Here is a 26,607-nt window from a genome sequence, read left to right on the forward strand (position 1 = left end):
TATGCCTAGCTCTGTTTGTAAGATGTGTACATTGTTCCTGACTTCTAACACATGTCTGGGATGGAATCTCCAGAACAGAAATGCAAATGCAAAACAGCCATTTTACTGATCCAAAGCTAATATTATATAGTCCATTAAGTTTATTTAGTTTTAGATTCCAATTACATGCTTATGAAAATGTGCTGAGCATGCCAGATTTTTAGGAGCCAAGACCCTGTCAGTTATATCCTGATTTTTGCAAACTTGGGGATGGCTCAGATCTGGACTGCAGTCTGGAGAAGTGTGAAAAAAGGTTCTATTAAACCACTTCCACTTTTTCATTATGGAGAGAGGGCTTGGTTGCTGCGGGTGCTCAGGCACACAGCTCACACCCCAGAGGTTGCAACGTTGAGGCCATAGCAGAAGTGCTCACAGCATGACCTGTCAGATTTCAATGAATCTGCAAATTCTGCTAAAATACCTTGTCACAAGGACATAAAAAGAGAAAAAAAATATGAAGAAAAGGACTGCAGAATAGATTTCAATTGTGTTGGCAGTCAGACTACATTAACGTTATATTGCAGCTAGCTTTGCAATAGAAAGCCTCCTAAAAGGAACAATATACTTCATATGTTGTAATCAAGTTATTCATTTACAAAGGCACTGTCAGTTATAGGGGATTTTATGACTATTTGCTTTCTTAATTAAGAGAGAGAGACTGGCAGATTTTTCATATATGGATATGCAGGCTATAGTCCACCTTTGACCTCTTTCAATGTATTCACACAGATTATTTCAAACCATTTGGAATTTAAACACACAAAGTTTCTAAATGATCTATCCCATACTAGGCCCACTATCAACATGTGGGTTCAGTGAAAAGAGACAATTCAAAGAATGTTAGATCTAAATAAGCTTCTCACACCTAGATGCATCAAATTCAACTGAACAATGCTTGGTACTTCTGGATATCAAGCCATACATTAGCAGGTACCTAAACACTAGGCAGCCAAGTTTGATCATTTGTAACTAAATTTGCATTTTCTACTGTAGCGGTTTTCAAACTTTTTGGCCACATGTTCCTTTGCCTGCAAAATATTACTGCTTGTATTCCCTGTGTTAAAATGTACGGCAATGCCATTACTCACCATACATTGACCAATCAAAAGCTCATTTCTATTATTAATATTTAGGCATATACAACACGGCAGAGCTGCATAATTCCGGGGTACATGTACCCCAGTTTGAAAGCCACTGCTGTACTGTTTCTTTTCTCTGAAAACATATTAAGTGATTATTTCCCACTATCATTCCAGCATTTATCACTTTGCAATCAAAGTGAATCTGAAATAGGAAAAAAAAAACAGAAAAGACTTTCTCAAGCTGTCTTTTCACCTTTGAAATGTGCTAGGCAGAATTATTTAAATATTCTTGCCTTGGGATATAAACAGGTGGGTTGATTATTATCTCTTAGGGTTATGGTAGACATTATTTGTGTCATACTTTATCTTTGGTTTCAGCAGAACAAAAAGCTTAGAGCCACAGTCAAGCTTTTGGTCCTATTCAAAAAAAAAAAAAAAAAAAAAGGCGGCGGCTGATCCAGCCCCAAAATGGTGAATTTAATATTGCAACTACTTTGCCATGTACTTTGTACATGTGCTCCGGGGTAGGGGGGAAGGGGTGCTTTAATTACACTGGCTCTCAGGAGCCGCTCTAATTAAAACACCCACAACGTCTGGTGTATTCAGCACCCTGCATTTCAAAACGGCAACAGAGGCACTTTAACTAAAGCTTCTTTGGCAGAAGCTTGTTCGACCCCTGCCACCATTTTTAAATGTGTCTTATTAGAATGCTCCAGCAGACTTGATTAATCAAGCCTGCTCCGACATGTTCTAATCAGAATGCATCAGAGCACATGTAAAATTGCCCAAACCTGCCATCCTCAGCTTCTCTCCACTTCTCTTGCAGCCCTCATGTAAGATATTTGTAGCAACAAATGATTCTCCTGCTCCTAAGCAGTGGTGAAAATGGGGAAGGACAACTACAGCCCAGTATCGAGCACCAAATGAATTAATATAGTTTTTATTGACAGAAAACATGATAAGAACAAATGGTGATGATTTTACTGGCACATAGCACAAGGCAGCCTCTGGGAAGGCAGGGAAACCGGTTATTATTGCACCCAGGCAGGGATCTACCATACTGGGCAGGGAATCATTGAGTGAACTTACTGTAGTATTAGGGGCTAGTTTTTAAGTATAGAAGTATGTTCAACAGAGGTTATCTTGAGGGCTCAGGTCAGATTCTCTACATTTAAGGCTCTCTCATTTGCCAGCTGAGCCTCAACCCTGGCTTTTAGAAAAACTTGAGGGATGCTGTAAATCAGGCCCAAAATCTGTACATCCCCCAAGAGACTATGTATGCATGAAGTTCTCTGCCTACCCTCCATTTTCCTCCACATCTTTACCAGTTGAAGTCTCCCCTTTAAACTATTAGAGAAGGCATTACAATAACCACTACTGTGTGATTACTGATCTGGTTGTTTACTGCTAAAGCATTCAGCATCTAGGTACCACATTCATAACTGAATGTCACCTTTATACACGTCAGAAAATGGACCCAATTCCCTTCTCTATGTTAAAGCCTCCTTCTTGAGTGGTATTAATCTTGGCAGCTGTCTGACAGGAGAGACTGTGTGGGAGGAAAACGGTTTCATCTGAAACTTGAGAGAAAGCAAAATAATCTTTAAGAGAATAAATTGAGTATCAACTCCTGGTCCTTAAATTAAAGGCTCTATTTACCACCATCAAAAGCAACAACAATAAAAAACCGCCACTAAACCAAAAAATGCATGCATCTAAGAAATGGAATAAGAGCCAGGTATGTTTCAAATTTCTGTTCACTTTTAAAACATTTATTAACAAAACAGTAAGGTTATTCAGTGGCAGGCTGAATTTAAGCTTTCTTTTTATCTTAAAATAAAGGAAATTCCATTGTTTTCTTGTCGCAATTAGGTAGATGGCAACATCTGTGTTTTCATCATTGTGTGACTGCCAAGTACCTTACATATTAAGGGACAGGCACTTAAGCAAACAAAACAATTAAAACAAATCTAAGGAGTAACACAGGCTGAGAGGAAAGATGGGTTTTCTTTCACCACTATGGTTTTGTTTGCTGTGTTTGCACACTAAAAGCCACATAATTCTTCTCCTGCCCATATCATGGTATTATCTAATAGACAGGTTTGATATGAGAGTGTGCTAATCTTTCACCGGTAGGTTGATGTACCTTTGAAGGGTCTGCCTGCTCCCACAAACAGTCTTGTTTCCAGTCACCCTACATCTGTCCTATGATCCTGGCCTTTGCAGCTCTAGGGGAGGGCTAGATGTTGCCAGAGGTAGAGATCCGTGACTTCTTCATCCAACAGACATCATTGTGGACAGCAGTAAGGAAGCCATCTAGACCTGTTGAGAACTGTTGATACACGCACTCAATGATACCAGAAGCAGAGGATTTGAGCCATGTGACTGGCTGGATTTTTGGAAGGCAACTCATCAACTTGCTGTTAGCATAATAATAGATTTTTGGCCTGGAAAATATAGTGAGTTATTAATGCATCTCCTCTAACATAGGCTGCCTTTTGCACAAACCATGCTCTCCAGCTATCTGGATGCATCATACTATGATCAGTGAAAGACAGACCCAAATGGCTTTACCTTGCTTAATTATTTATGATCTTTTGTAGAGGACTGTATGTCTGCAGCATAATAAGGCCATCCCAAGATAGCCTGCTCCTCTCCAGAAAAATCCTCCATAAGAAAAAGCAAGAGGTAGAGCAGGATAATAAGGGAAAGACTTCCCTTTAAAAGAAAGAAAGGAGAGCAAGAAATATCACAGAGGGAGGGAGCAAGGCAATCAGGATTGTTGCTTTCCTGTAAGTATATCAGGAAAACAATAGTTTGGAAGCAAAATAGCCACACTCTTGCCAAGAAACTTCTGTGGAAGCATGTTTCTCTAGGTATAACTGACTATTTTCTCTCAGTTCTCCAACAACAGCAAAACCCAGGAAACTCTAGCTAATATTTAGCTCTTTGTTTAAAAATGAGGGCTTTCAGTATTTCAAAATATTGATGCAGGCAAAATATTAAAAGCACCATTAAGTCACTGCTCCTGGTTTGCCCTACTACTAAAGGAACATAGTTATGTGAAACCTTTCCTTTGCTTTCCCATCCCCGCCCACTCCCTTCAGCCTCAGCATTCTTTTCATGAAGGTACTGCATGCTACTTAATCCTCACATCTTCCATACTGTAAATGCAAAGGGTTTTTTGATGTGCTACCTTTTATTAGAACAACTCAGTAGTTGGAAAAAAGTTCTTTGCAAGCTTTCAGGAGCAATCACCCTGCTTCAGGCACAGGGAGTCTGCTGTTCAGATACTCCAAGGAATGAAAGAAGCTAGTGCGACAGGATGTCAAGGGTTTTTTGAAACACATAAGAAACCAAGTCAGACTTTCACCTGATAAAAGGATTAGTAAGCATTTTATAGCAGAAAAGCATTTTGGGCAAAAATAATTTGTTTCCAGGTCATGAAATGCATCTCTGATTTACCCACTTCAATTGCAGTCTCGTTAATTATTTTGGGGTAAAAGGCAAATGGTCACTCAGTTTTTAACATAATTCATTGAGGACCTAATTCTGCACAGCATAAAGCATGCATTACAAATGTTACTCCCATTTTAGTCTTACTCATAATTAAAGTGCAATTTTTTAATTGTGGAGATAACGTCAGAGAAAGCATCCTGTATTTTTATCAAAAGCAAAAGCTACAATACAGAAACATTTACACTGAAACATCAAACACTCAAAGAGAGGAGAGGTCAGAAAAGTTAATAAATGGGCAAATTTATTTTGGCATTTTTTACTTGGCATTGTATATATTTAATATATATTATACACACATGTGCACACTTTTCTAAATCTCTAAAAGTGAAAACTGGAGAAACAGAATTTAATTATGTGGAGCAACACTGACTGTCACCTGGTTCATTGGTAAAGCAGAGATCATGAAAAGAACCATTTGTCTACTCTCAGTTCCAGTATACTTTAGTAGGAGGGGAGAGTGTTTCTCCTGAATTTTTATAGCCCTCTCCCATTCCCCAGAGCCTGAGGAAGACACTTGGCACGGAAAGTTTCAGCCCAGACAGTGAAATTCTAAGTACCTGAAACCAGCTATTGATAATACAAAATGCTAGCCCACCTTAACTATAGGTGTTGCTACCTGCAAAATCTGGAATATAATGACACACACACTGCTATTGCTATATTGAAAGGTGAACAGCTAATTTAAAAAAAAATCAGTGTGGCAAAATGCGGGTCCCTGACTAGCCACAGAGCTAGTTTCTCACTTGCCTCTGGGCACGCCACCCACCTGTCTCACCTGCCATGCCTGGTTGTAATTAATTATGTTGCTAATTAAAGGCAGGAGGCTGCCCATTTTACACCCTAATATTCGGGGGGGGGGTGCTATCCACAGCTTTGTTTCACCCCTACACCACAGCCCAAGCTTCACAGATGGCATCTTAGGCAGCTGAGCCCTTCAGTTGGGTTTATGTCTCCTGCCTGCACTTAGGGATCTAGGTCCCCCATACCCAGCTCAGGTGCCTCTGGAAGCATGCCTGGCCCTGTGGGGTCACTCCCCCAGCAGGCTTAGGCACCTCCTGAAGCTTACCTGGCCTACCCTGCTCTTATGGTATATGGCCCACCCAAAGATGAGGGCTGGGGTTGAGGCACCCCTATCTGTCTTTCACTGGGGTGGTAACTGGCTTGGCATTTCCTGGAGGCTCTCACACCACTGGGAGCCCCACCAGGCCACTCCTGGAAGGGTGCAGTTTTAGGTCATGCCCAGAACCAGGAGCCTCAAAACCATCCCCTACAGCTCTTGCCCTTACCTCCAAGATGTTGTATTACTGCCTGGCCTGCCAGCAATGAACTGCCCTGTTTAAATAGGCAGCCATGGATCTAAAATGGATGCCACAATCAATCATCTGCTGACTGCTTGGCTGGGCCCTTAAAGTGGTAGGCACCAACAGTGCCCTGCCACACACAGGAAGACAAGACATTCAAGAACTAAGTAAGGCTTTCTAAGCAAAGTTTACTCATCTGCATTTCACGTATGCTAACATTAAGGAAGTATACATTCCTTCCTGCCAACTGTCTCTCTTGGAGCAGCCCAGAAGCAGTGACCCCTTCAGTTCTGGCAAAGGCAATGCACTGGGGGTATCTTAACTTCAGCAGACTTTAAATAAGCACGATTAAAAGTCATGCTTCAATTGCCTATAATGTCTAAAGTTAACTCACAAAGCCAAGGCACTAGGCCAAAATGTGGATTCCAGTCATGTAATACAAGATTTTTTTTCTCTTGGATACATGGAAAAGGGTTGAATGGACTTGTTTACAAATCCCTCTTGATCCAAAGCTGCATTTGGGCAGGAATCAAGTTTCCTGGTCCCAAAGGGAGATTGATGGAAATTTAAATCATGTCAAGATAGTGGATCATAAGAAGAATCTTCCTGAAATCTTTATTATTCTCTAGGAAATAGTATTTTCTCTCTAAGAAACAGTATTTGAACATTTACCATTGGAAACTACCATTACCATTCAACACATGAAACCACACCATTACCGTCACATTTATTGTGGCACTTATTATTCTAAGAACAAGGAATATTGAAAATATCATGATGAAGGTAAATGCTTTGGGGACCCATGTGTATACTTTTATCTTTATTTGTCTGCTGCTGTAACACATTATTTGACAATGCTAGATGTATTGCCAGTTGCTGGTGAAGCTACTGCTTCAAAGTTGCTCAATACTGATATAACTAATGCCAAATTAATGCCATTGAGTTTGTTGTTTAAAACAGAGATTCAATTTGTACTGGAACTCTGTGAAAGCATCCTAGTACACATCTGATCTTCACTGACTTGTCAGCAGGGACTGCTCTCATTTAAACATTGACTATATTCAGCATCTTTCAAAATTATTGTGTGCCAAACATACAGCTCATTTCACACAACAGATCTTTTCCAAGTGGTTTAAAGACATGTTGCGTGCAGGATATGGAGATTATGGAGTAACCTGTTTCCAGTAGCATACTGCTGCCTGTCTCCAAGGACTCCTGAAAAACTAACATAGTTTCTCAAGGGACCTTCTCCATTAAAGAATGTTAATTAATTGAATGAGCATCTGCACTGCTTTTCAACTAATAATTAAAATTAGTTAGGAATTGTAATCTCTTTAAATTGATAAATATACCTAATGCTGCTGCAGCTCAGACTGAGAGACTCTTTGTTACAAAATTTAGGTAAGAAGACAAACAATTATAGAATTAATCAGAATGGCTCATCGGAGATTCAGCGGACCTAGGGCATTTGAGATGCAGTTGGTTTGCTTTCTGGCTACGCTGACAACATTAGCATTTTATTTTTGGTTTCATGTGTTGAATTTATTAACTGTGACAACACTGACATTTGTGCCAAAGTAAAAGTGAGGGTGAATGGCCTATGAAGGCACCATTACATTTAGGTATATTATCTGCTGCAGAAATGACTGTTGAAGTTCAAACGTAAAGTGCTATTCACATTTGCTCTTAGACATGAGAATGGCTCAAATCTTAATGTTCTCCTGACCCTGATATAAAAGCATGCTCGTTTTATTTGCATTCAAAATGTGTAATAAAAAGTGACTAACTTATATAGCTGTTTTGCAATGTTGGAAAAGCTGGGAGATTAGCCCAGATAAAAGAAAAAACATAGCTAGGAGGGCCAGCAGGGGAAATGTCAAAGACTCTATCAAACATGATTAAGAGATGGGAAAGAATTAGACATAGCAAAATAATGTCAGAATGCATTTCAGTTTTGGAAATGAAAGAAAATCAAGAATTCTAAAAAGGTCAGGCCTTATTGATAGCCCTGCATTACTACAATTCAGTGGGAGTAGAGCAAGCTAGCTGTTTGTACAGTTGTCGTCATTATGCTCCATAGACTGTGCCAGGAATGACTGCAGTCAGCAGGCAATGGAAGTCAAAAAATGCTCAGGAAAGGTCCCACACTGAGAACCCTAAAGATTTTGTACACAAAGGAGCAGCTCAGAGATGTAGCTTAAATCTGATTCAACTATCCCTACTGACCTGTAGTCACATTACAAAGTCTAACAGTTTAAAGGTAGTCAGTACAATAAGTATAAAGCTGTTGTTTCTACCTTTGTGACACTAAGGGCAGTAGCATCAACTTGGGAGGAACAGAGATTTAAACAAATGCTTAAAGAAATATAAGTATCGAGTATAGAGCTACACAGCCATTGTCTTGCCTATTAACAGATTAATTCTATATATTATATCTTTATTTTTAATGCATGTGCATATAAATAGTGGAGTGGACAGTTTAGATACAAATTGAGTATTTTTCTTTCCATTAGTCTTAGGAATGGGAGGTGGGGGGTGAAAGTTGTTGCTGTCTGATGGCTGTTCAGTAGGTTATATGAAATTAGTTGTGGAATCTCAGTTAACTGCGGAGTGGAGAGGTAACTCACAAAGTGGGCAGACAGCATGTTGGGTCACAAATATCCAAATTCTAACATGTGTCCGAGGTGATAGTCTTAGAAAAGCAGTCCAGGAGCAAATGGACATGATGCTTGAATCCTAAGAGATCCCCAGAATATCAGGAACCTTTAGACAGGAAAGTAATGGCATTGCTGATCATGTATGCAGATTTTAGTTCCTATACCCCAGGCACATCCTACACCACAGTAGTGGTGCTATTAGAGTAGACTAATTAGCTCTGCATGTGCAGGGCTATTAAGTCACAGGAAACGAATTAACTCCGCAGAAGGGCAGTACTTGCAAATACAAATGTAGTATTATCCTGCTGTGGAGATTTTTACTCCACAGCACCACATATGTAGACGCTGACACAGCTGGCTGGGGCATAAGGGTGCCGTAGGGCATGCAGGGGCTACTTGCTGGCTAGCCCCACACTGGAGCAACCTTGTGCTCCAGCCCCTCTGCATCGTGATGAGTGGGGAAGCACTGAGGTCCCGGAAGGGAGGGGAGCCAGGTATCCAAAAAGAGTGGTCGCTCCTTAAGGAGACGATCCTCCAAGCCCAAAGGGAGGTAATCCCAACATGGATCAAAGGGAACAGGAGGGTGCAAAAGCCCCCATGGCTCACCAAAAGCATCCGGGAATGTCTCCTAGCTAAAAGGGAGGCATACACCCAGTGGAAGGGAGGGGCCATCACCAGGGAGATTATACTGTGGTTGCTTGGGGATGCAGGGGGCAGTCAGGAAGGCCAAGGCGGAGATGGAACTGGGACTAGCTTCCTGGAGCAAGAACAACAAGAAGTCCTTTTTTAAATACATAGGGGGCAAAAAGAAGGTTGCAGGTAATGTAGGGCCTCTGCGAGACACGCTAGGAAATTTGGTCATCACACCAGATGACAAAGCCAACATATTTAATGATTTCTTTGCTTCCATTTTCCTAAGCAGGGACCGGAACAGCCACCCCCCCTCTGGGCCCCCCTTAGACCCCAGGGGAGGTGCACCTAGGCCAAGGGTTAGTGAGGAACTAGTTAGAGAACTTCTGGAGGGACTGGATGAATTCAGTCCAGACGATCTCCACCCCAGAGTGCTGAGGGAATTAGCTGAGGTCATTGTGGGACCCCTGGCATGGCTTTATGAGCACTTGTGGTGCTCTGGTATGGTGCCAGAGGACTGGAAGAGGGCCAATGTGGTTCCCATCTTCAAAAAGGGGAGGAAGGAGGATGCGGGAAACTATAGGCCAGTTAGTCTTACCTCCATCCTGGGCAAGCTTTTTGAGAGAATTATTCTGGCACATGTCCATGAGGGGCCAGCAGGGGAGATTATGCTTAGGGGCAACCAACACAGGTTCATTCGAGGCAGGTCCTGTCAAACCAACTTGGTGGCCTTCTACAACCAGGTCACCAAATCCTTAGATGCAGGGGTAGCAGTGGACATAGTCTTTCTGGACTTTCAGAAGGCCTTCGACACTGTCTCTCACCCCATTTTCATTAAGAAACTGGAGGACTGTGGTGTCGACACATACATAGTCAAATGGGTCGCCAACTGGCTGGACGTCCGCACCCAGAGAGTGGTGGTGGATGCGTCATTTTTGACCTGGAGGGATGTGGGCAGTGGGGTTCCCCAGGGCTCGGTCCTCGGGCCCGCACTATTCAATATCTTCATCAGTGACTTGGACGAGGGGGTAAAAAGCACCCTGTTCAAATTTGCTGATGACACTAAGATGTAGGGGGAAGTGGGCACACTAGAAGGGAGGAATAGGCTGCAATCAGACCTAGACAGGTTACAGGGGTGGGCGGATGAGAACAGGATGGGATTCAACACTGACAAGTGCAAGGTGCTGCACCTGGGGAGGAAGAACCAGCAACATACCTACAGGCTGGGGAACTCCCTTCTCATCAGTGCAGAGGCAGAAAAGGATCTCAGAGTCATCATCGATGCCAAGATGAACATGGGCCGGCAGTGTGGGGATGCAGTCAGGAAGGCCAACCTTACCTTGTCATGCATCCACAGATGCATCTCAAGCAGATCCAAAAAGGTGATCCTCCCCCTGTACACGGCACTGGTCAGGCCGCAGCTGGAGTACTGCATCCAGTTCTGGGCGCCGCACTTCAAGAGGGATGTGGACAACATGGAGAGGGTCCAGAGGAGGGCCACTCCCATGATCAGGGGGCAGCAAGGCAGGCCCTACAAGGAGAGGCTGAACCTATTCAGCCTCCACAAGAGAAGGCTGAGGGGGGATCTAGTTGTCTGTTACAAACTAGTCAGAGGGGACCAGTAGGCACTGGGGGAGTCCCTGTTTCCACAAGCACTACCAGGAGTGACTAGGAATAACGGTCACAAGCTGGCAGAGGGTAGATTCAAGCTAGACATCAGGAGGCGCTACTTCACTGTCAGGGCGGCTAGGATCTGGAACCAACTTCCAAGAGAAGTGGTGCTGGCTTCTACCCTGGGGGTCTTTAAGATTAGCCTAGATGAATACCTTGCTGGGGTCGTTTGACCCCAGTACTCTTTCCTGCCAAGGCAGGGGGTCAGATCTGATGATTTGCTCAGGTTCCTTCTGACCCTAGAAACTGTGAAACTATGAAACTGAGTGGAGCTGGAGCAGCCCTGGGATGGCAGGCTGGCCTCCAGGCCCCTGCCAGCTGGGGCTGCTCTGACCCAGCTCAAAGTGCAATATGCACCAGAGTTTACTGCATTCTATTAATAGGCACATGTAAACATGCCCCCTCTGTCTCCCAAAGGTGCATGATGTAAGGAGAAAGAAGGATGAAGATGAGAGCCCTTTCACCTTTTGGTTCTCTCATCACCCACAAGTGTTTTGAACTTGCATCTCCCTACTTCCCAAAAAACTACTCTAATCACTAGGCAGTACAAAGAGAATTCTCCACCCTTCTGCTTACTGGGTAGCCAAGAGGGAAGGCATGTGGAACCAGAAAATGAACAGACCAGAGGGAATGTGGCTCAGTGACATAAGTATTGCCCTGGAAGGGAAAGTATCCTGGGTTCTGGTCCCTGTTCCTCTTCTTTTCTGGAAAGTGGGAGATGTAGATTCAAACCCCACACTGGGCAGAGGGAGTGGAGCTAGGACTTGGGTCTCCCATTGCCTGGGCAAGTTCCCTAATTACCAAGTTATTGTGCTAGAAGGTGGGGCACGGGAGAAGGAGATGCAGTACTGGATGTAGTACTCCAGCTGCGGTCTCACCAGTGCCGAGAAGAGCATGATCCCACTCTTTCTCCTGGAGGCAACAGTGTGTGCAGGTTGCAGGGTTGCTGCAGAGAATTTCCTTCATAGAAAATTAGGGTGGGAAGGGAGCTCAGGAGGTCACATCTTGTCCAACCCCTTGCTCCAAGCAGGACCATCCCCAACTCCATCATCTCGGCCAACATTTTGTCTATCCAGGTCTTAAACACCTGCAAGGGTGGAGAGTTAACCCCCGCTCTGGTCCTGGGCTTTTCTGTCTCCTTTCCTCTCCCTGACACCCTGGGGAGTGGGGCTGACCCGGTGGGAGCACAGATGGTCTTCAGTAATCATTTTTTTAGTACAACTAACATTTCAGACTTAGGAGGAAATGATGCACCTACCCAGATGGAACAAGATCTTACCAGAGCAAGAGTGGCCAGAACAGACTGATCTGAGCATGCTGAGGAGGACAGTATGCTCTGCAGGGAGGACTGCTCTCTTCACAAGTGCCATTCACCCATCTAAATTTGGGCCATGCTGCACAGCTGACTGATGCTGCAAGAGAGCTCCCATTCACAGGGAGCAGAGTTAAGAGTGGCAAGATTTTAGCAAAAGTGGTGCATGTCGCACACCCTGCCAGCTGTCAGAGGCTGGCTACATTTTGAAGGAGTGCCAAGTTTTTGGTTTATCTGAACTACAGATCACTTTCAAAAACTCTCCTGGAGATGTGAATAATAAGCTGAGAATCCTCTAACCTTGCTTCTCACTTCAGCAGCAGGAGCAGGCAGATTCTGCTTCATTTAATTTATCCCCCACTCCACCCCCACATCCCGTTCACTTCAAATGTTCATAGGTGCTCTATTGCTAGTGCTGAACAAGACAATAGAAATAACCAGGGGGAAATTAACTGTCTACTTCTCTTTCCCACACCCATGGGGATGGTTTGCAGCACATAAGGGAATACAGTTCTCATTGATTTGCTTTCTTAAGATGATTGCTGAGAGGTGCTATTTTCTTTGGACGGCAGAGATTTTTCTGTACTATCTGTTTCTGCTCTAGGCTGGCAATAATTTTGTTTTAGACGTTACTCACCCAGCTTCCTTCTCAAACTTGGCCCCATAGAAACAAAAACAAACCAAACAACAGACAGATAAACCAACCCTGCAGTCTGTCCTTAGGCCCTGAGAGAGCAATCGAAGTTCTGTACTTCTCCCTCAACACAACCTCCCCTTTCCTCCCTTTGCTCTCTGGTTATGGAGCTTTAAGCCTCTTTGTGACTCCATCCTAATTCACTCACCAGTTGCAGCTGCTGCCAGCCTTTCAGCTGGGCTACCTGAAGCTGGGTCTCAGGTACTCTTCCTTTACACAGAGGATAAACTGTGAAGAGGAATTAAGGAAGAAGCTGCTGCTGCCGCCACCTTATGGAAAGGATATTTTCATTTCACCCATGACATGAATAGAAAGGGGGGCTGCTCCTTAAAAATGAATCTTTCATTTGCAAATGGACCAGATTTTCTCAGAAAAAGGTAAAATAGGCTGAGGGTGCACCTACCCTTGTTCGTGCTGGAAATGTGATATTTGGAGCTTACCATCTGCACTGAGACAGCTAATGGAATAAAGTATTCCTCGGTGGGCACATCGACACATGATATTAATGCACCTAATTAAACTCCAACACAGTTCACACTGGAGTCAGCTGCTCCCAGGCACAGTGTCTTCACACATGTCCAGGACCGCAGCAATTCAAACCAGGGAAGTCCTAGGTGCATATGATCATGTTGTGACCAGGAGCACCTGGCCCAGAGCAGGAGGCCCAGAGGGGGTCAGCCCCAGGCTCTGGGTGATGGCATTGGTGGGGCAGAGAGGTTGGCTAGGGTATGAGGGTGCTATGGTATAGGGCTACCCTCATGCCCCAGCCATCCCTGGTCACAGTCAACACGTGCATTTGAGCATACATAAGTGCTTCACCATAGAATAGTACTTGTGTCAGGCAGTACTATCCTACAGCAGAGTTAATTAGTTTACTACACTCTAATAGGGATGTACATGTAGACTGATGCTTTACTGCAAAGCTAATTAGTCAACTCTGCATTAAAGGGCATGTGTAGATGTACCCAGTGTAAGTAAAAGGTGATACAATCAGGCTTGGGAAGATTAACTGAGTTTCTTGGAATTAGATTAAAATCAAGACTAAGTTTGTTTTAATTTTTGTAAGGCAATCACAGAGCTGTGATTTAGTGGCAGGGACTTGAGTTAGATGTGGAATTAATTTTGTTTAGACTTCTCAGTGATCTGATCCCATACAGCAAAATTTGCTGATATGAAAATTATGCTGGAGAGTAAATAATTGGGAAAGGCTTACCCTAATGTCCTTTTCCAAAAGTAGCTTGTGCTGAAGACTGCGTCTTCTCCTGGCCTTCGCGATTCCATTATGATAAAAATAGTACCCATCATCTAAAAAGGGGAGCTGGGGAAAGGAAAGAGCAAATGTAAAAAAAAAAGGCATTTAGGTGTTATTGAATAGTACAGTTTTCAAACAAGTTACTTTACATGGTTTAGGAGCCATTAAATGCTTTTTGACACTGGAATTCAACAGTCTTTTCTGCCCAAGTGCAGGGGAGGCTGGACCCCATGATTTGTAAGGTCCCTTCCAGCCCCTAACATCTATGAAACAATGTAAGTATGAATTTAAGAAATTAGTCACTTATGCTAAGTGTGGCTATCTAGGGAGGTTAGAGAGAGGTTAGATCAGATTTAAAATAGCCACCTGATCTAACTTAGTTCACCCAGATGTGGACCATACACTCAGACCTGGTCTCAGTAATCAGAAATCAATCTACACCCATAACTGTAAGGAAGTTTGGTGCACATAAACTGACCTAAATATGGCGGAACCCAGTCTAAGACAGACCTGGATCAATGTACACTCAGACATAATCAATCTAGGTTAGACCAGTGCATCGAACTTCAGTACAGTTACCTGCAAAGCCCCAGGGCTGGGAAAGCCCAGCCACTGGCCCCACCCCAAGGCTGTGCTTTTCCTACTCCCTTGGCACTGAGATATTTTTAGCCCTCCATCCCTGCCTCCCCATGTAGGCCAGCCACGCTCCCCACAACCCCTCCATTCTGCAAGCCTCTCCAGGTTCCAGTATTCTCAGTGTTCACCTCTGCCAGGAGCCAAAAAAATAAGTATTGATGGGGAGAATGGTGGGAGGGATGGTGCATAATGTTGGCCAGGAGGAAGGGTCAGGGGGCTAAAAATGGCCCCTGGTTCTTCCCAAGCCCCCAACCCCCCCACAGACCCTGCAAGTCTCCTTGTTTCCACCAAACCCTCCTGGACCCCAGCAACCCCTGTGGACACCATCGGATGCCCCGATCCCTCCTGTGGACACCACCAGCCCCCACAATTGCTTTTGTGAATCCTGCCTGTCCCCCTCCCTCTGATTCCCCTCACAGACCCCTGACCCCCCTCAAGCTTGCTTGCCCCCCCTATTCTCCTCAGTAAGCCCCCCATCCCAACTTATCTTGGATCAGGTTGATCTTTTTAATGCTCTCTAACCTCTTGACCCCATCCCTGAATGTCTACACTTAGCCTTAGAGGGCTGAAAATGTCACTCCAGCACAAACGTTAGTTGCCACGAGTATAAAATACATCACTTCACTTGTATATGATATTAAGTCCCCCTGCATTCCTAGCAAACATTACCAGCTCTCCTGAAGGATTTACCAACTTACTTCAGGATTATTTCCCACATGCTGAAACATCCAAAATGAAAAGACAGAATGAGCTGCCAATAAGTTAAAATTGCCACATACTGTAATAGGAGGGATATAATGCACCTAAGATGATGTTACGAGAATGAAGGCAGAAAAAAGACCAATTTTCATTGCCTGAGATGCAATGTCTGGAAGGTCTACTGAATACCATGGAATTCATTTTATAAGGAAAAATAAGGAAAACAGATAGTTCCATATACTTACTGTGTATTATTAACATGGTATAACATTTCTACCATTCAGTCAAAAAACTTTCATTTGTGTCTCAATTTCTAAAAACTTCTGGTAATTTTAACTTCACAGGCAAATTCCAGTCAATAATTTACATAAAATCAAGCAAATATTTTTCACTTGAAATTCTCTTGTAAAAGCTGAACATTGGTACCTCTCAAAATATGTTGTATTTTTTAGTTGCAGGGACTTAATCTGGCAGTATTTTTAAACAAATTGTAAGGGGACAAGTGACAAAACAAAGTGAATTCTTTTTTTTTAAATACTTCATATAAAAGGAAATTAAAGATTTCTTTTCAAGTAAAGTCTCCTGTACTTAATGAAAATTTAAGCATGGACATTTGTAACATTGATCAATCTGACTGGTAATTGAGAGCAAAGGCCTGATTTCAATAGATCTGCTTATAGAGAAAAACTATTGCTTAGCACAAGGGAACTGAATTTTACTCTTCATGAATATAATATTCTATGTAAACTGAGAATTCACATTATTATACCCAGATATCTATCCATTTCCTTTTAAGAAATTAGTTCTTATTCATATTAGTGATCTTGCCTGCTATTATATTTTCAAGCATTTTCTGGTATAAGTGTAGAACTGTCCAAGAACTAAAATTTGCTTAATAAAAGTGTGGTTTTGTTCCAAATAGGAATAAAAGAACTTTAAAGCTTCTTGCAAATTACATTTTTGAAAAAATACCATTTTAAGTTAATTGATTTTTTTCATTTCAAGAATAGCAAACCATTTCATTTTGACATTTCAAAAGTTGTATGTTTTATTTTGTAATACAACTTCAAATACATTTTAAAACAATGTATTTTTTAAAACAAACATTCCCCAAAAGTTCAAAAAGTTTTGTGCAAATTTAGTGAAATAATTCAATTACACCAAATTTTGTCAAAATCAATGTCACCATAGATTTTTTCTTTTTTGATAAACTGAAGTATTGTAAAGAAAAAATACTTTGTCAGAATATGTACTACCAATTCCATAATATGTTAAATATATATAAGTATATAGGTATAAATGATATTGGGAAAAGATAGAGATCTAGTATGTGGATGTCTACTCTACTTACAGGCAACATCAAAACAGCAGCTTTCAAGACCCACATACTGTTTGTCTTCTGACAAACTAGTTTCATAGTAAAGTAGAAAGCAGCCTAAATGCATCACTTTGCAAAACAGACAGTCAGTTCACATAGTAAGATCAAGCAGCCAGAGAACAGGCATGCGTCTGAAACCTTGAGACAACACTTTGATCTAACCACATAAGCTAGGAGCAGACATTCAAAAAGCCTGAGCCTGAATTGATTCAATCTTTGCAGGTTAGTCTAACCAGGCTAGGCTAAATCACTTTGTAACTGCACGGACATCCCCTCTGGACTGAAAAAATTCAGGCACATGCCAGCAATGGCTAAGGCTAGAAGCCAGGGGGTGCTAGAGCAGCCCTCCCTTCACTTCCACAGTACTGAGCTGAGGGGGTGTGGCCAAGCCCTGGCAGGACACTCTGATTATTTCCCCACCCGTCCTCCTAATCAGCTCAGCAGGGAAAGTTTATCACCTAACTCAGTGTTTATCAACCCATTAAGAAAACAAAGCCTCTCTCCATTAACTAATGGGGCTTTTCTTAAACAGCTCATCCAAGGAAGGACATTAGCTCCAAAAAGTCTGCCTGCCTTTGTCGTCTCCCACAGCACAGACTGGATCCAGCATATGGCCTGCTAACTAATGCTGAGGTGTCTGCGTAAGGCAGAGGGGTAGGAGGAAGAATTCCTGCTTAGCAGGGAGAAGTCAGGCAGATGCTCTGTGCCTGCAAGTCTCTACCGAAACTCTGGCCAGGGAGCAGAGGGGAGGGGCCAGCCCTGCTGTACAGCAGAGAGCCCCACCCAGCCTAGAAAGTATGCCAGGATGCTGGGGGAATCTGATTTATCTTAAAACAACAAGAGGTCTGGGACAGACATTGCATTAATGGGTTTGACCCAAATCAATTAAGTCTGATACTACATTCAACCTGGTTTATCTCAAACCGGTTTCAGCCATTTTCAAACTGGTTTATGTGCACTGAACATCTGTTCTGTTACAGGTTTAAACCAGTTTCTGATCACTTAAACCAGTTTACGTGTAATGTCTGTCCCTAGCCATAAAGGGCACACCTACATGAGATGCTTCAAGTGCAGTAGACTTAATTCTACTGCACATTAGCATGGTGGGCAAAACCCCTGCCATGTGCTAATGCACAGTACAGTTAGTCTACTGCACATTAGCATCACCAAAAAGAATGTGCTGGTGCTAATGCACAGTAGCATTATGGTACATTAAGGTAGTTCCTGTAATTATAGGTACTAAACTTAATGTGCCGTAATTACGGTGCTTTAATGAATGTGTAGACAAGAGTATATTTGTGTATGCCTCAAAGATGTACAGAGGAAAACTAAAAGGTTGAAACAAGTCTAGCTAATATTGCAGTTCCTTTAGTGTGAGTTTGCAGTCAGCTTCTGCCTGGTCCAGTTACTCCTGAACTATATGTGCAAGGGTGAAGACAGACAAGATTCAAGGAATGTTTTCTCCTAGTACAAACTCTTTAAGTGCACTTGATTACACTCCCTCTATGTTACCCTACATATGCCCCTGTTGGGGCACAGCAACCCACAAGGTACAGGGAAGAAGTGGGTTTTTGGATTTTTTCTCTCCTCTGAATAAACCACCTGAATAGGACTGACAAGGAAGAAGAGGTGATACCCCATAAAGGATGTAACAGCAGTTCCCTTTCCCCAGCAGACGTCGAGCCCAGAGAGGAAATCTTCCTCCTCCATGTGGATTTCACTCAATTATCCCTCTAAAATAAAGTGGTTCCGCACTATTGCTAGTACAGTGCTGTGGCTGAGAGATGAAACTATATGTATGGACAATATATTCCAAAAGAGAGCAGCAGTAGACAGAACTATTTCCTCAAGTGACAAGATCACTGTGAAGGAGGGGAATGGTGTTACAGTACTAAAGGTAATAAATAAATCTAAGAGTAACAAACTAAGTACATCAGGCCTCCCTGGTGGATAAGGGCTCGCTACCGCTGCTAGATAACAGAGTTGCTTCTTTAGCTTAAAGAATAACAACCTGTGGCAAAGGTTTTGTGGCAAAGGTTCTGTTGACACCCCAGAGAGGAGAAATTGTTGTCTTGACCATACACACATCTCTTCAATTATTAGAAGGATTATCCCATCCACTGTAGACCTGTGATCCAGCTCCCCCCCTCTCCCTTACTTTCCCCCAGGGAAGTCAGGTTACTTCTGTTCCTTTTGCTTTACTATGAAGCATCTAAATGAATGCAATCAGGAACTGACTTGTATAGTCTCTCATATAGCCTCTTATAGTCTCTTACTAAGAGATCCATAGAACCTTTTAGCAATTGTTGACATATCTAGAAAGAAAGAATAGGTATTTTTATGGGTGGATACAGAATTTTGAAAAGGGGGGTACAGATGGTGAGATGTACCATCATGTATAAAACCCCCCCACATATTTTTCTCTAGTTAAAAATAAACTAGAAGCTTTACTAATATGCTAAGGACCTAGGGCTGCACTATTCAGTTTAATATTGACGCAAAAAATATATAACTTCATTTGAATGAGTTAAAAACAATCTGTAAGGCTGTGAAATAGGAGCTTCATTACCAGGAACAGTCAATGGGCAACAGAATTGCAGAACAAAGGATACCTTGATTGGTGGAACATCAAGACCATTCAAAGGAAGAGAGGGACATTAGCACCTATGGAAGAGTTTAGAAGGGATCAGGCAGATTATAATGAAGCATGAAGTCAAGCAACTTTTTCAGTGCTGCCTGACTAGAAATGCTGCTGCCTTTGCCAGGCAGTTGGTGTTAAACTTTGGATTGACCAAAGTGCCAAAGTAGGTTACAAGTGTACCAGTGCACTGTGTGGATCTGCCTTTGTGTATTTGTAGCTCATTTTCTGAGTGCACTCTTTCTTTAGCATCATTTGGACTGACTTTAAGCAAAAGCAGCTAGGTTCAAGAACAGGAGCAAGCTACCTAAAGCTGACTCATTATAGTTCATGCAAAGATACCACACATTCCTCAGGAAATTCATGGAATTATCAGTTTTGATGATGATATTTGTGAATATCACAAGTTTTGAGAATGTGGTTTGGAAATATTCATTGTTTTTGATCATTTCATATTCTCTTAATGAAAAGCTTCAGCTATCCAATCACTGTGTGTGGAAAAAATGCCAGATGACCAGTCTAAGAATTGTAGGGAAGTAATAGTGGAAACAGAAACAATTTGCAAGAATTTAGACAGACTCTTCAGTGAATGCTTACAAATTACAAACAAACTGGGGGAAGAACATGCACCACAAAAGGGTCTAAAATGTCCAGTTTTTTAAAAGCTACTGCTTAATCCACTGTACAGCCATGAGAAGCAATCCCATGGGCTGCTTTGCCTCTAGAAAGCTATCCAATAGCTCAGTAGTGATTCAGCAACTCTTTCCCATAATGGTGTAATCTTGTGATTTGTGATTTACTCTTGTCTGTAGCTCTGCTAATTTAAATATGCAGACATGTACCTAAGTAATATTTATTCTATAGCCCAAAGGCGGTAGTGGTAGAGAGGCCTGGACTCTACCTAAACTCAGTCCCTGGTTTAGCCACAAACTTCACACTTGAACTTGGACAAATCTCTTACTCAAAAAGCATAGCTGAAAAGCATAGGGTTCAAAACTATCCTTCCTCACAGATGAGTTACTGATTAAGATAATTAATTATTATGAGGTAGTGAAAATTATGGTAACGAGGATCATAAAAGTACTGAGACAAGAACAGAAATTGGTCTATTCTTTCCTTAATATGCAAATATAGAGTAGCAACCCTGAGTGCTTCCTATATATATTCAAATGGGTGGGTAACTCTTTAATGGCTTTAGGAACATTTTATGTTAATTATTTTCAAAACTTCCTTGCAATACATATTTTATGTAGCTAGTATATAATACAATGATGAAGCAAAAAAAAAAATAAAGTCAGATCTAAGGAAGACTACTATATCTGTCTTTCACTGATCCCTAAAGAAGAATATATCTCCCTTTCACTTATCCTTACTCTTTGTAAGACAACACTTCTTCAAAATCTCTCTCTTCCTTTCTTTATTACTGCTACTGATGCTGCTATGTGCAAAATCTTGTTTCATATTTTTTTACTGGAAAGCAGTAGACCAGAAAATAAAATTTTAAAAAACCTCCATAAGAAAGGAGGAAAGGAAGACAATCGAAATGGCACAGGAATTGCAAATGGTAGGAATGCCTAGAACATATTATTATCTATAGAAGCAAATTGCATTTTAGGGCAGTGAGAATTTTTAAACCAAGAACTGCTTCTGCATGTGTGTGACTCTGAGATATCTTTTGTTTCTTCTCAGGCTTCTGTTCCAACTATGAAGGCAGAGAACAATTATTTAATTACATTCTGCGTAGGAGGAAAGTACATAAGTTACACCTGTCTCTCGTTTTCACTGCCCGCCCCTCCTCTATCCAGACTCTCAGAGAAAATGATCTTTGATTCAAACTACTTTTTTAATTTGCTGGCAAACTTTGTACCTGCCCTGCAATTCCATCTTCACTAGATGGGGAAAATGGAGAGAGGAATTTACTGCAAGAGCCCAGTTGAAAAGAGCCTACAGCAAATGACTGAGCTGCCACAGAAGCATCCCATGAAAAGGATTCTAAATAGGCAGCTACAAGTCCCTGTCTGCTCCTACACTGCTCCTGGAAGGTAATTTGCAATACCAGTTGCAAATGATTACCCCTATCTGTAGCCTTGATGTTGCCTCAGCTGTTCCACTGTGAGAAGCAGACAGGACTAATGGAGCCAGCCACAACCCATTCCTTAATCACTCAATGCCTACCGGCTCCGAGGAACAAGGAAATGGGTGTATGCATGCACTTACTCACTTGTGTTTGGATTCAAGATATGAGGGAGGAAGAGGGGGTGCTATTCTTCCATGTTCGCTTACTGTATGTGGTGTCCAAGTTAAGATCTAGCCTTTCATTCTGATTTTCTCTTTACTTGAATGAAACAACCTTTGATATCACAGAGTTTTTCAAAAATGCCTAAAGACATCATGATCTCGTAGATCTCAATACAGCTGCTAAAGAAGGGGTATTCAAACTGTAGACCCATTATAGCAGATTTTGTGAGGTATGCCAGGATGAGATGGTATATGAGACATTCTCTTGGTAGTTTTTGTATTCCAGCACTTGGCCTTAACCTTGAACATTAATGAAAACAACTACAGAAGAAAATTCATTGTAATCAGAATGGAAAAATGTGTATACATAGTATATTAAGGCAAAACAGTAAATGTACCTAAGCAGCTGAAAGGAGCTCAGAGTAGGATCAGTATTATTTGTGGCTCAGCAAAAGATACAACATTAAAAATCTGTCACCAGTTTTAAGAAGTGACAAAAATAATGCTATTAAAAAACAAAATGGGGGTTGGGCTTCAAGCTTATCTTTATTATTGAATTGTAATGGTTCACCCCCATGCTTTATCCATCACACAAAAATTTCTGTATAAATTATAGAGTACACAAAAAGCCAGGAACATATTAAATCAACCTTTCCCATATCTGCTGTTTTAATTCATGTCTACTTTCTCCATAATTTAACATTTCCGTTCTCCTACTATATCATATAACACCATGTCCCCATTTCATGTTGCTGCTTCTCTCCCACCATTTTTAGCCATTCTGTTTTTCACTCCTTGATAGTTCATCAGCCTTAAATGGGGCTGCCTGAACTTAGTGCAATGGTGCCTCTCGTAGGCCACCAATGGAGACCTAACAAAGCAACTACTTGTCTTCAAAACAAAACAATTATAAAATAAAAATGAAGAAATGGAGATATGTCAGCTAGGCATACTATTAGGTGTTTACATAATCAGCTGAATACCTACAAGCAAAGGGTAACTGTAAATGATCTATGTCATGACAGGAAATTTCAAGTGGAGTTCCACAGAAGTCCCTTCTGACATTTTTATTAATGACTTGGATAGATGCAGAAATAGAGAGCTTCCTAGTCAAGTCTGCAGATGAGGAAAGGCTGAAAGAGGTTGGGGTATTTAGTCTGGGGAAGAGAAGACTGAGGGTTCAAGGACCTGAAGGGCAAGTGTAGAAAGGATGAAGATGGGCTTTTCTCAATGGCTGTAGGGGACAAGACTAGGAGCAATGGACTTAAGCTGCAGCACAGGAATTTTAGGTTGGAGATTAGGAGAAACTTTCTAACTATGAAGATGGTCAAGAATTGGAACAGGTTACCTGGAGAGTGGTGGAATCTCCATCTCTGCAAATTTTCAAGAGTAGGTTAGACAGACACTTGCCTGGGCCAGTTTAGTCAGAAATGATCCTGCCTTCAGTGGGGTGGCTGAACTAGATGATCTTGTTAGGCCCCTTCCAGCCCTGCTCTCCTATGACACAAAAGTGGAGGACTTGCAAACACTTGTGGTGTAGTGTTAGAATTCAAAAGAATATAAGGTGCTATGCCTAAGGAGGTAAAACCAAATCAAGAAACACAGCATCACTCTGCAATATTTTTGTGCAAAATTCAGATCTCCTCAACAGTATAAAACTTCATGGGACAAGAAGTATTTGTGAACCTAGATAACCTGTGAAATATATACATTATCACCTTTAATTACTAGCAGCCATTCTGAGCTTAATATTGGAGATAGCCATTTTGCAAAAAAGTAAGATATGTTGAGCTGAGCAATTACCACAGAAGAATACCATATTTTCTCAAATACCACATACCCCAAAATAAGACACTTTATTTCTCACAGGAAGAATGTAGAGAAAAGATTTTTCCAGACAGTCATGGCCGAATGTAACACAGAGTATTGGGTTCTTGTACATTTGATAGGTTTGTAGTCCTTAGGGTTGCATTCTATGCCCCCTAAATTGAAACAGTGAGTTTTTAATTGAGTGGGTTTTATTTTTCCATCACTGTATATATATTATTGTCCTAGTGGCTGCAGGTGCCTGATTCTTTTTTTTTTGTTGTTTTTTGGGCAGAGCCTGCCTGCCTCTCTAGAAGGCAGGGGGCCATTAATCTGTGGTAGTACTCCGTCAGCTGATCCCCCGGCCATAGGAGAGCCAAGCAGGCTCCACAGAAAAAAAGGATCAGGTGCCTCACCACTTCTTCTCAGCAGGGTCCTGCAGCTGGCAGAATGCCTGGGGCTGCCCAGGATGGGGTTGGTTTGCCCCTGGGGCAGTGCAGGGAGATGGCAGGAGTGTGGCTGCGTGTGCTGGTGGCCGGAGAAGGTGGCAGGGATGGTGCACAGGATGCTGGAAGCCTGTGCAGACTCAGAAGCTAGCAGCCTGCCTGGGCAGCCCCATGCCCCCTATACCATCCCCACCATCTTCTCTAGACACCAGCACACCCAGCCACCCTCCTGCTGCCACCCCACACTGCCCCAGGGGCAAGCCAGACCATTCCCAGGCAGCCCCAGGTGTCTCGCTGGCCACAGGAGCCTGCTGAAGGCAGAGGCAGCAAGGGGCCTTTTTTTTCTGCAGAGCTTGCCCACCTCTCCCATGGCTGCGGGGAAGCTGACTAATGGCTGCAGTGTTCCAAGTCGCAACGTTGCAAACTAAACTATATTGGGATGTGGTTTAGTTTGCAATGATGCAAACTCATTTAAAAACCCCCAAACTTGTGTACATGTCATTTGTGATGCCATTAAGCCACAGAAAGGGAAATTTTCATCATGTGTACATTGTGACATTGTCACATGTACAGGCACCCAGTAAGTCTGCTTGAAAACAGAGAGTGTCCAGGAAGTGTGGCATCCCGAGACAGTCTGGATGAGGTGTCAGGAACTTCCTGGTGTGGCAAGCATAGGTCCCAAGCCCTTACAAGTGCAGTAGCAAAGTTCTTCCTGCTTTATTGTACATAGCTCTTGATAGAAGTTCTTGTAAATAATGAAGTATTGTTTCCACACCCGAACCTTCATCAAGATAGAATAGACCACATGAAGCAGCTTATTTGCCCAAACCAGCTCCACTGCTGCTTCACAAGCTATGGTGCTCCAGCAAAAGCTACTTAGCAATTATAAGAGATTTAACAGTAGACTCTCCGCTGCTGTTTGCTGGACCAGAGAGAAGCGGGAGACATTTTAACAGCCATTAAAACATGCCATCTCCAAGCTTCTAATCCTCTATGTGTTTAGGGTGCGTCTACACATCACCGTACAATGACATTGCTATTGCACCATATTTTAGTATTTCCTTTTGGAAGTACTAAAGCATGGTGCAATATGGGTGATTACTGCACTGTGCATGTGGAGCACAGTTAAATTTCACCATTACGTTGCCTTAGTGGAGTGCTATACCTGAGGAGCACACTGCTATGATGACATAGCTGGCAATCATGTGTAGACATATATGATTGCTGTGTCACCATTGTGTGCCATATGGAGACAAAGTGCATTGCTATGTTGTTTTAGTTAAACAAATAAAAATCTGCTTTGCCTGTTAAGACACACACACATAAAAGCTGTTACAGTATTCAATTAAATGGACAGGCAACTATATTTCTGAGAAACATCTGGAGGTCATGGTGGATCACAAACTCGGCGTGAGTCAACCATGTGATGCAGCTGCATTAACAAAAGTAGCAGCAGAAGAATGCCACTCTATTAGTCAAGCTTCACCTGGGATATGGTGATCAGCTCCATGTTCCACATTTTCTGAAGGATGTAAAGGAACTGGGGAGGATTCAGAGGCAAGCAACAAAGATGATAAAGGGATTGGAATGTAAGATACATGAGGAAAGGTTGAATGATCTAGATATGTTTAGTTTGAAGGGAAAAAAATAAGGGGGGATTTGATAACAGTTTTCAAATATTTGAAAGGCTGTCACAAAATGGATGAAAGACACCTAATCTCCCTTGCCACAGAGGGTAGGGTATGAAGCAATGATTGTAAATTCCACCAATGCTGATTTTATATTAAATCTCAGAAAAGTTTCTTACTCTCCAAACTGTAAGAAAAAGCTGCATAGGGAAGTTGCAGAAATCCCTTCACTTCTAATTTTTGTGGTTTTCTTGTTCATTCTTCTGTTTTATAAGTTATTCTGTTCTCTTACTGCTGTAAGCTGACCTGAGCCTTTGTTAGGAAGAGTGGTGTATAAACTAACTAAATAATAAATTGGAGGTTTTCAAGAACAGACTGGCAGGCATTGAAATTGCATTTGAGCAAAGGGTTGGACCAGACAACCCTTAAGATCTCTTCTAACTCAGTGATCCTACAGTTCACCCCAGCATTTTACTAATGTTATGCTGATGCTTCTCCACTGAATCTATGGAAATGCATCAGTGACAAAAGAGGCACACAAGATGCCCCAGTTGAGCAGATCACTTAAAAGCTGAATGGGAGCTTCATTTAAACTACCTGCAGGACTGACTTCAAGGATATATTTAAATGCTTTGCTAAATTGGGACCCCAATAAACAAATGTACTATGCAAACATCCATGTGTGAAAGGAAAGCACAGATAACATGTAGCAGCCCAAATGTTCTCAGATGTTCCATAAATCTCCAATCCATAATTTAGGGGACCCTAAATCTTTCACCCCTTACTTGGTCAATATTTACATCTGAGAAATCAAAAAAACTATGCCTTCTAATAGTAAGTGTATTCAAAACCTGCATGTGCCCCCACTGGCCTGACTTGCTCTGTTGCTGTTACAGTCTGAGAACCAAACGTTGCCTTGCAGCAGAAATTAGCAACCTTTTCATCCCAGTTTCACTGAGTTGCACTGAGGATGCTTATAAA

The 26,607-nt window shown here is 42.1% G+C and overlaps 1 protein-coding gene across 1 annotated transcript in view; it reads right to left on the reverse strand.

Moving 5' to 3' along the window:
• Positions 1-26,607, reverse strand: part of PCSK2 (proprotein convertase subtilisin/kexin type 2) — a 186,380-nt gene that overhangs the window by 133,787 nt on the left and 25,986 nt on the right. The window contains exon 2 of the mRNA XM_090051083.1: positions 14,119-14,223. Within this exon, the coding sequence (XP_089907209.1) occupies positions 14,119-14,223 (105 nt within the window). The remainder of the gene's footprint in view (positions 1-14,118; positions 14,224-26,607) is intronic.

Source organism: Crocodylus siamensis, chromosome 1, assembly GCF_052110815.1.
Source record: "Crocodylus siamensis isolate JL-2025a chromosome 1, ASM5211081v1, whole genome shotgun sequence".
Taxonomy (NCBI): domain Eukaryota; kingdom Metazoa; phylum Chordata; order Crocodylia; family Crocodylidae; genus Crocodylus; species Crocodylus siamensis.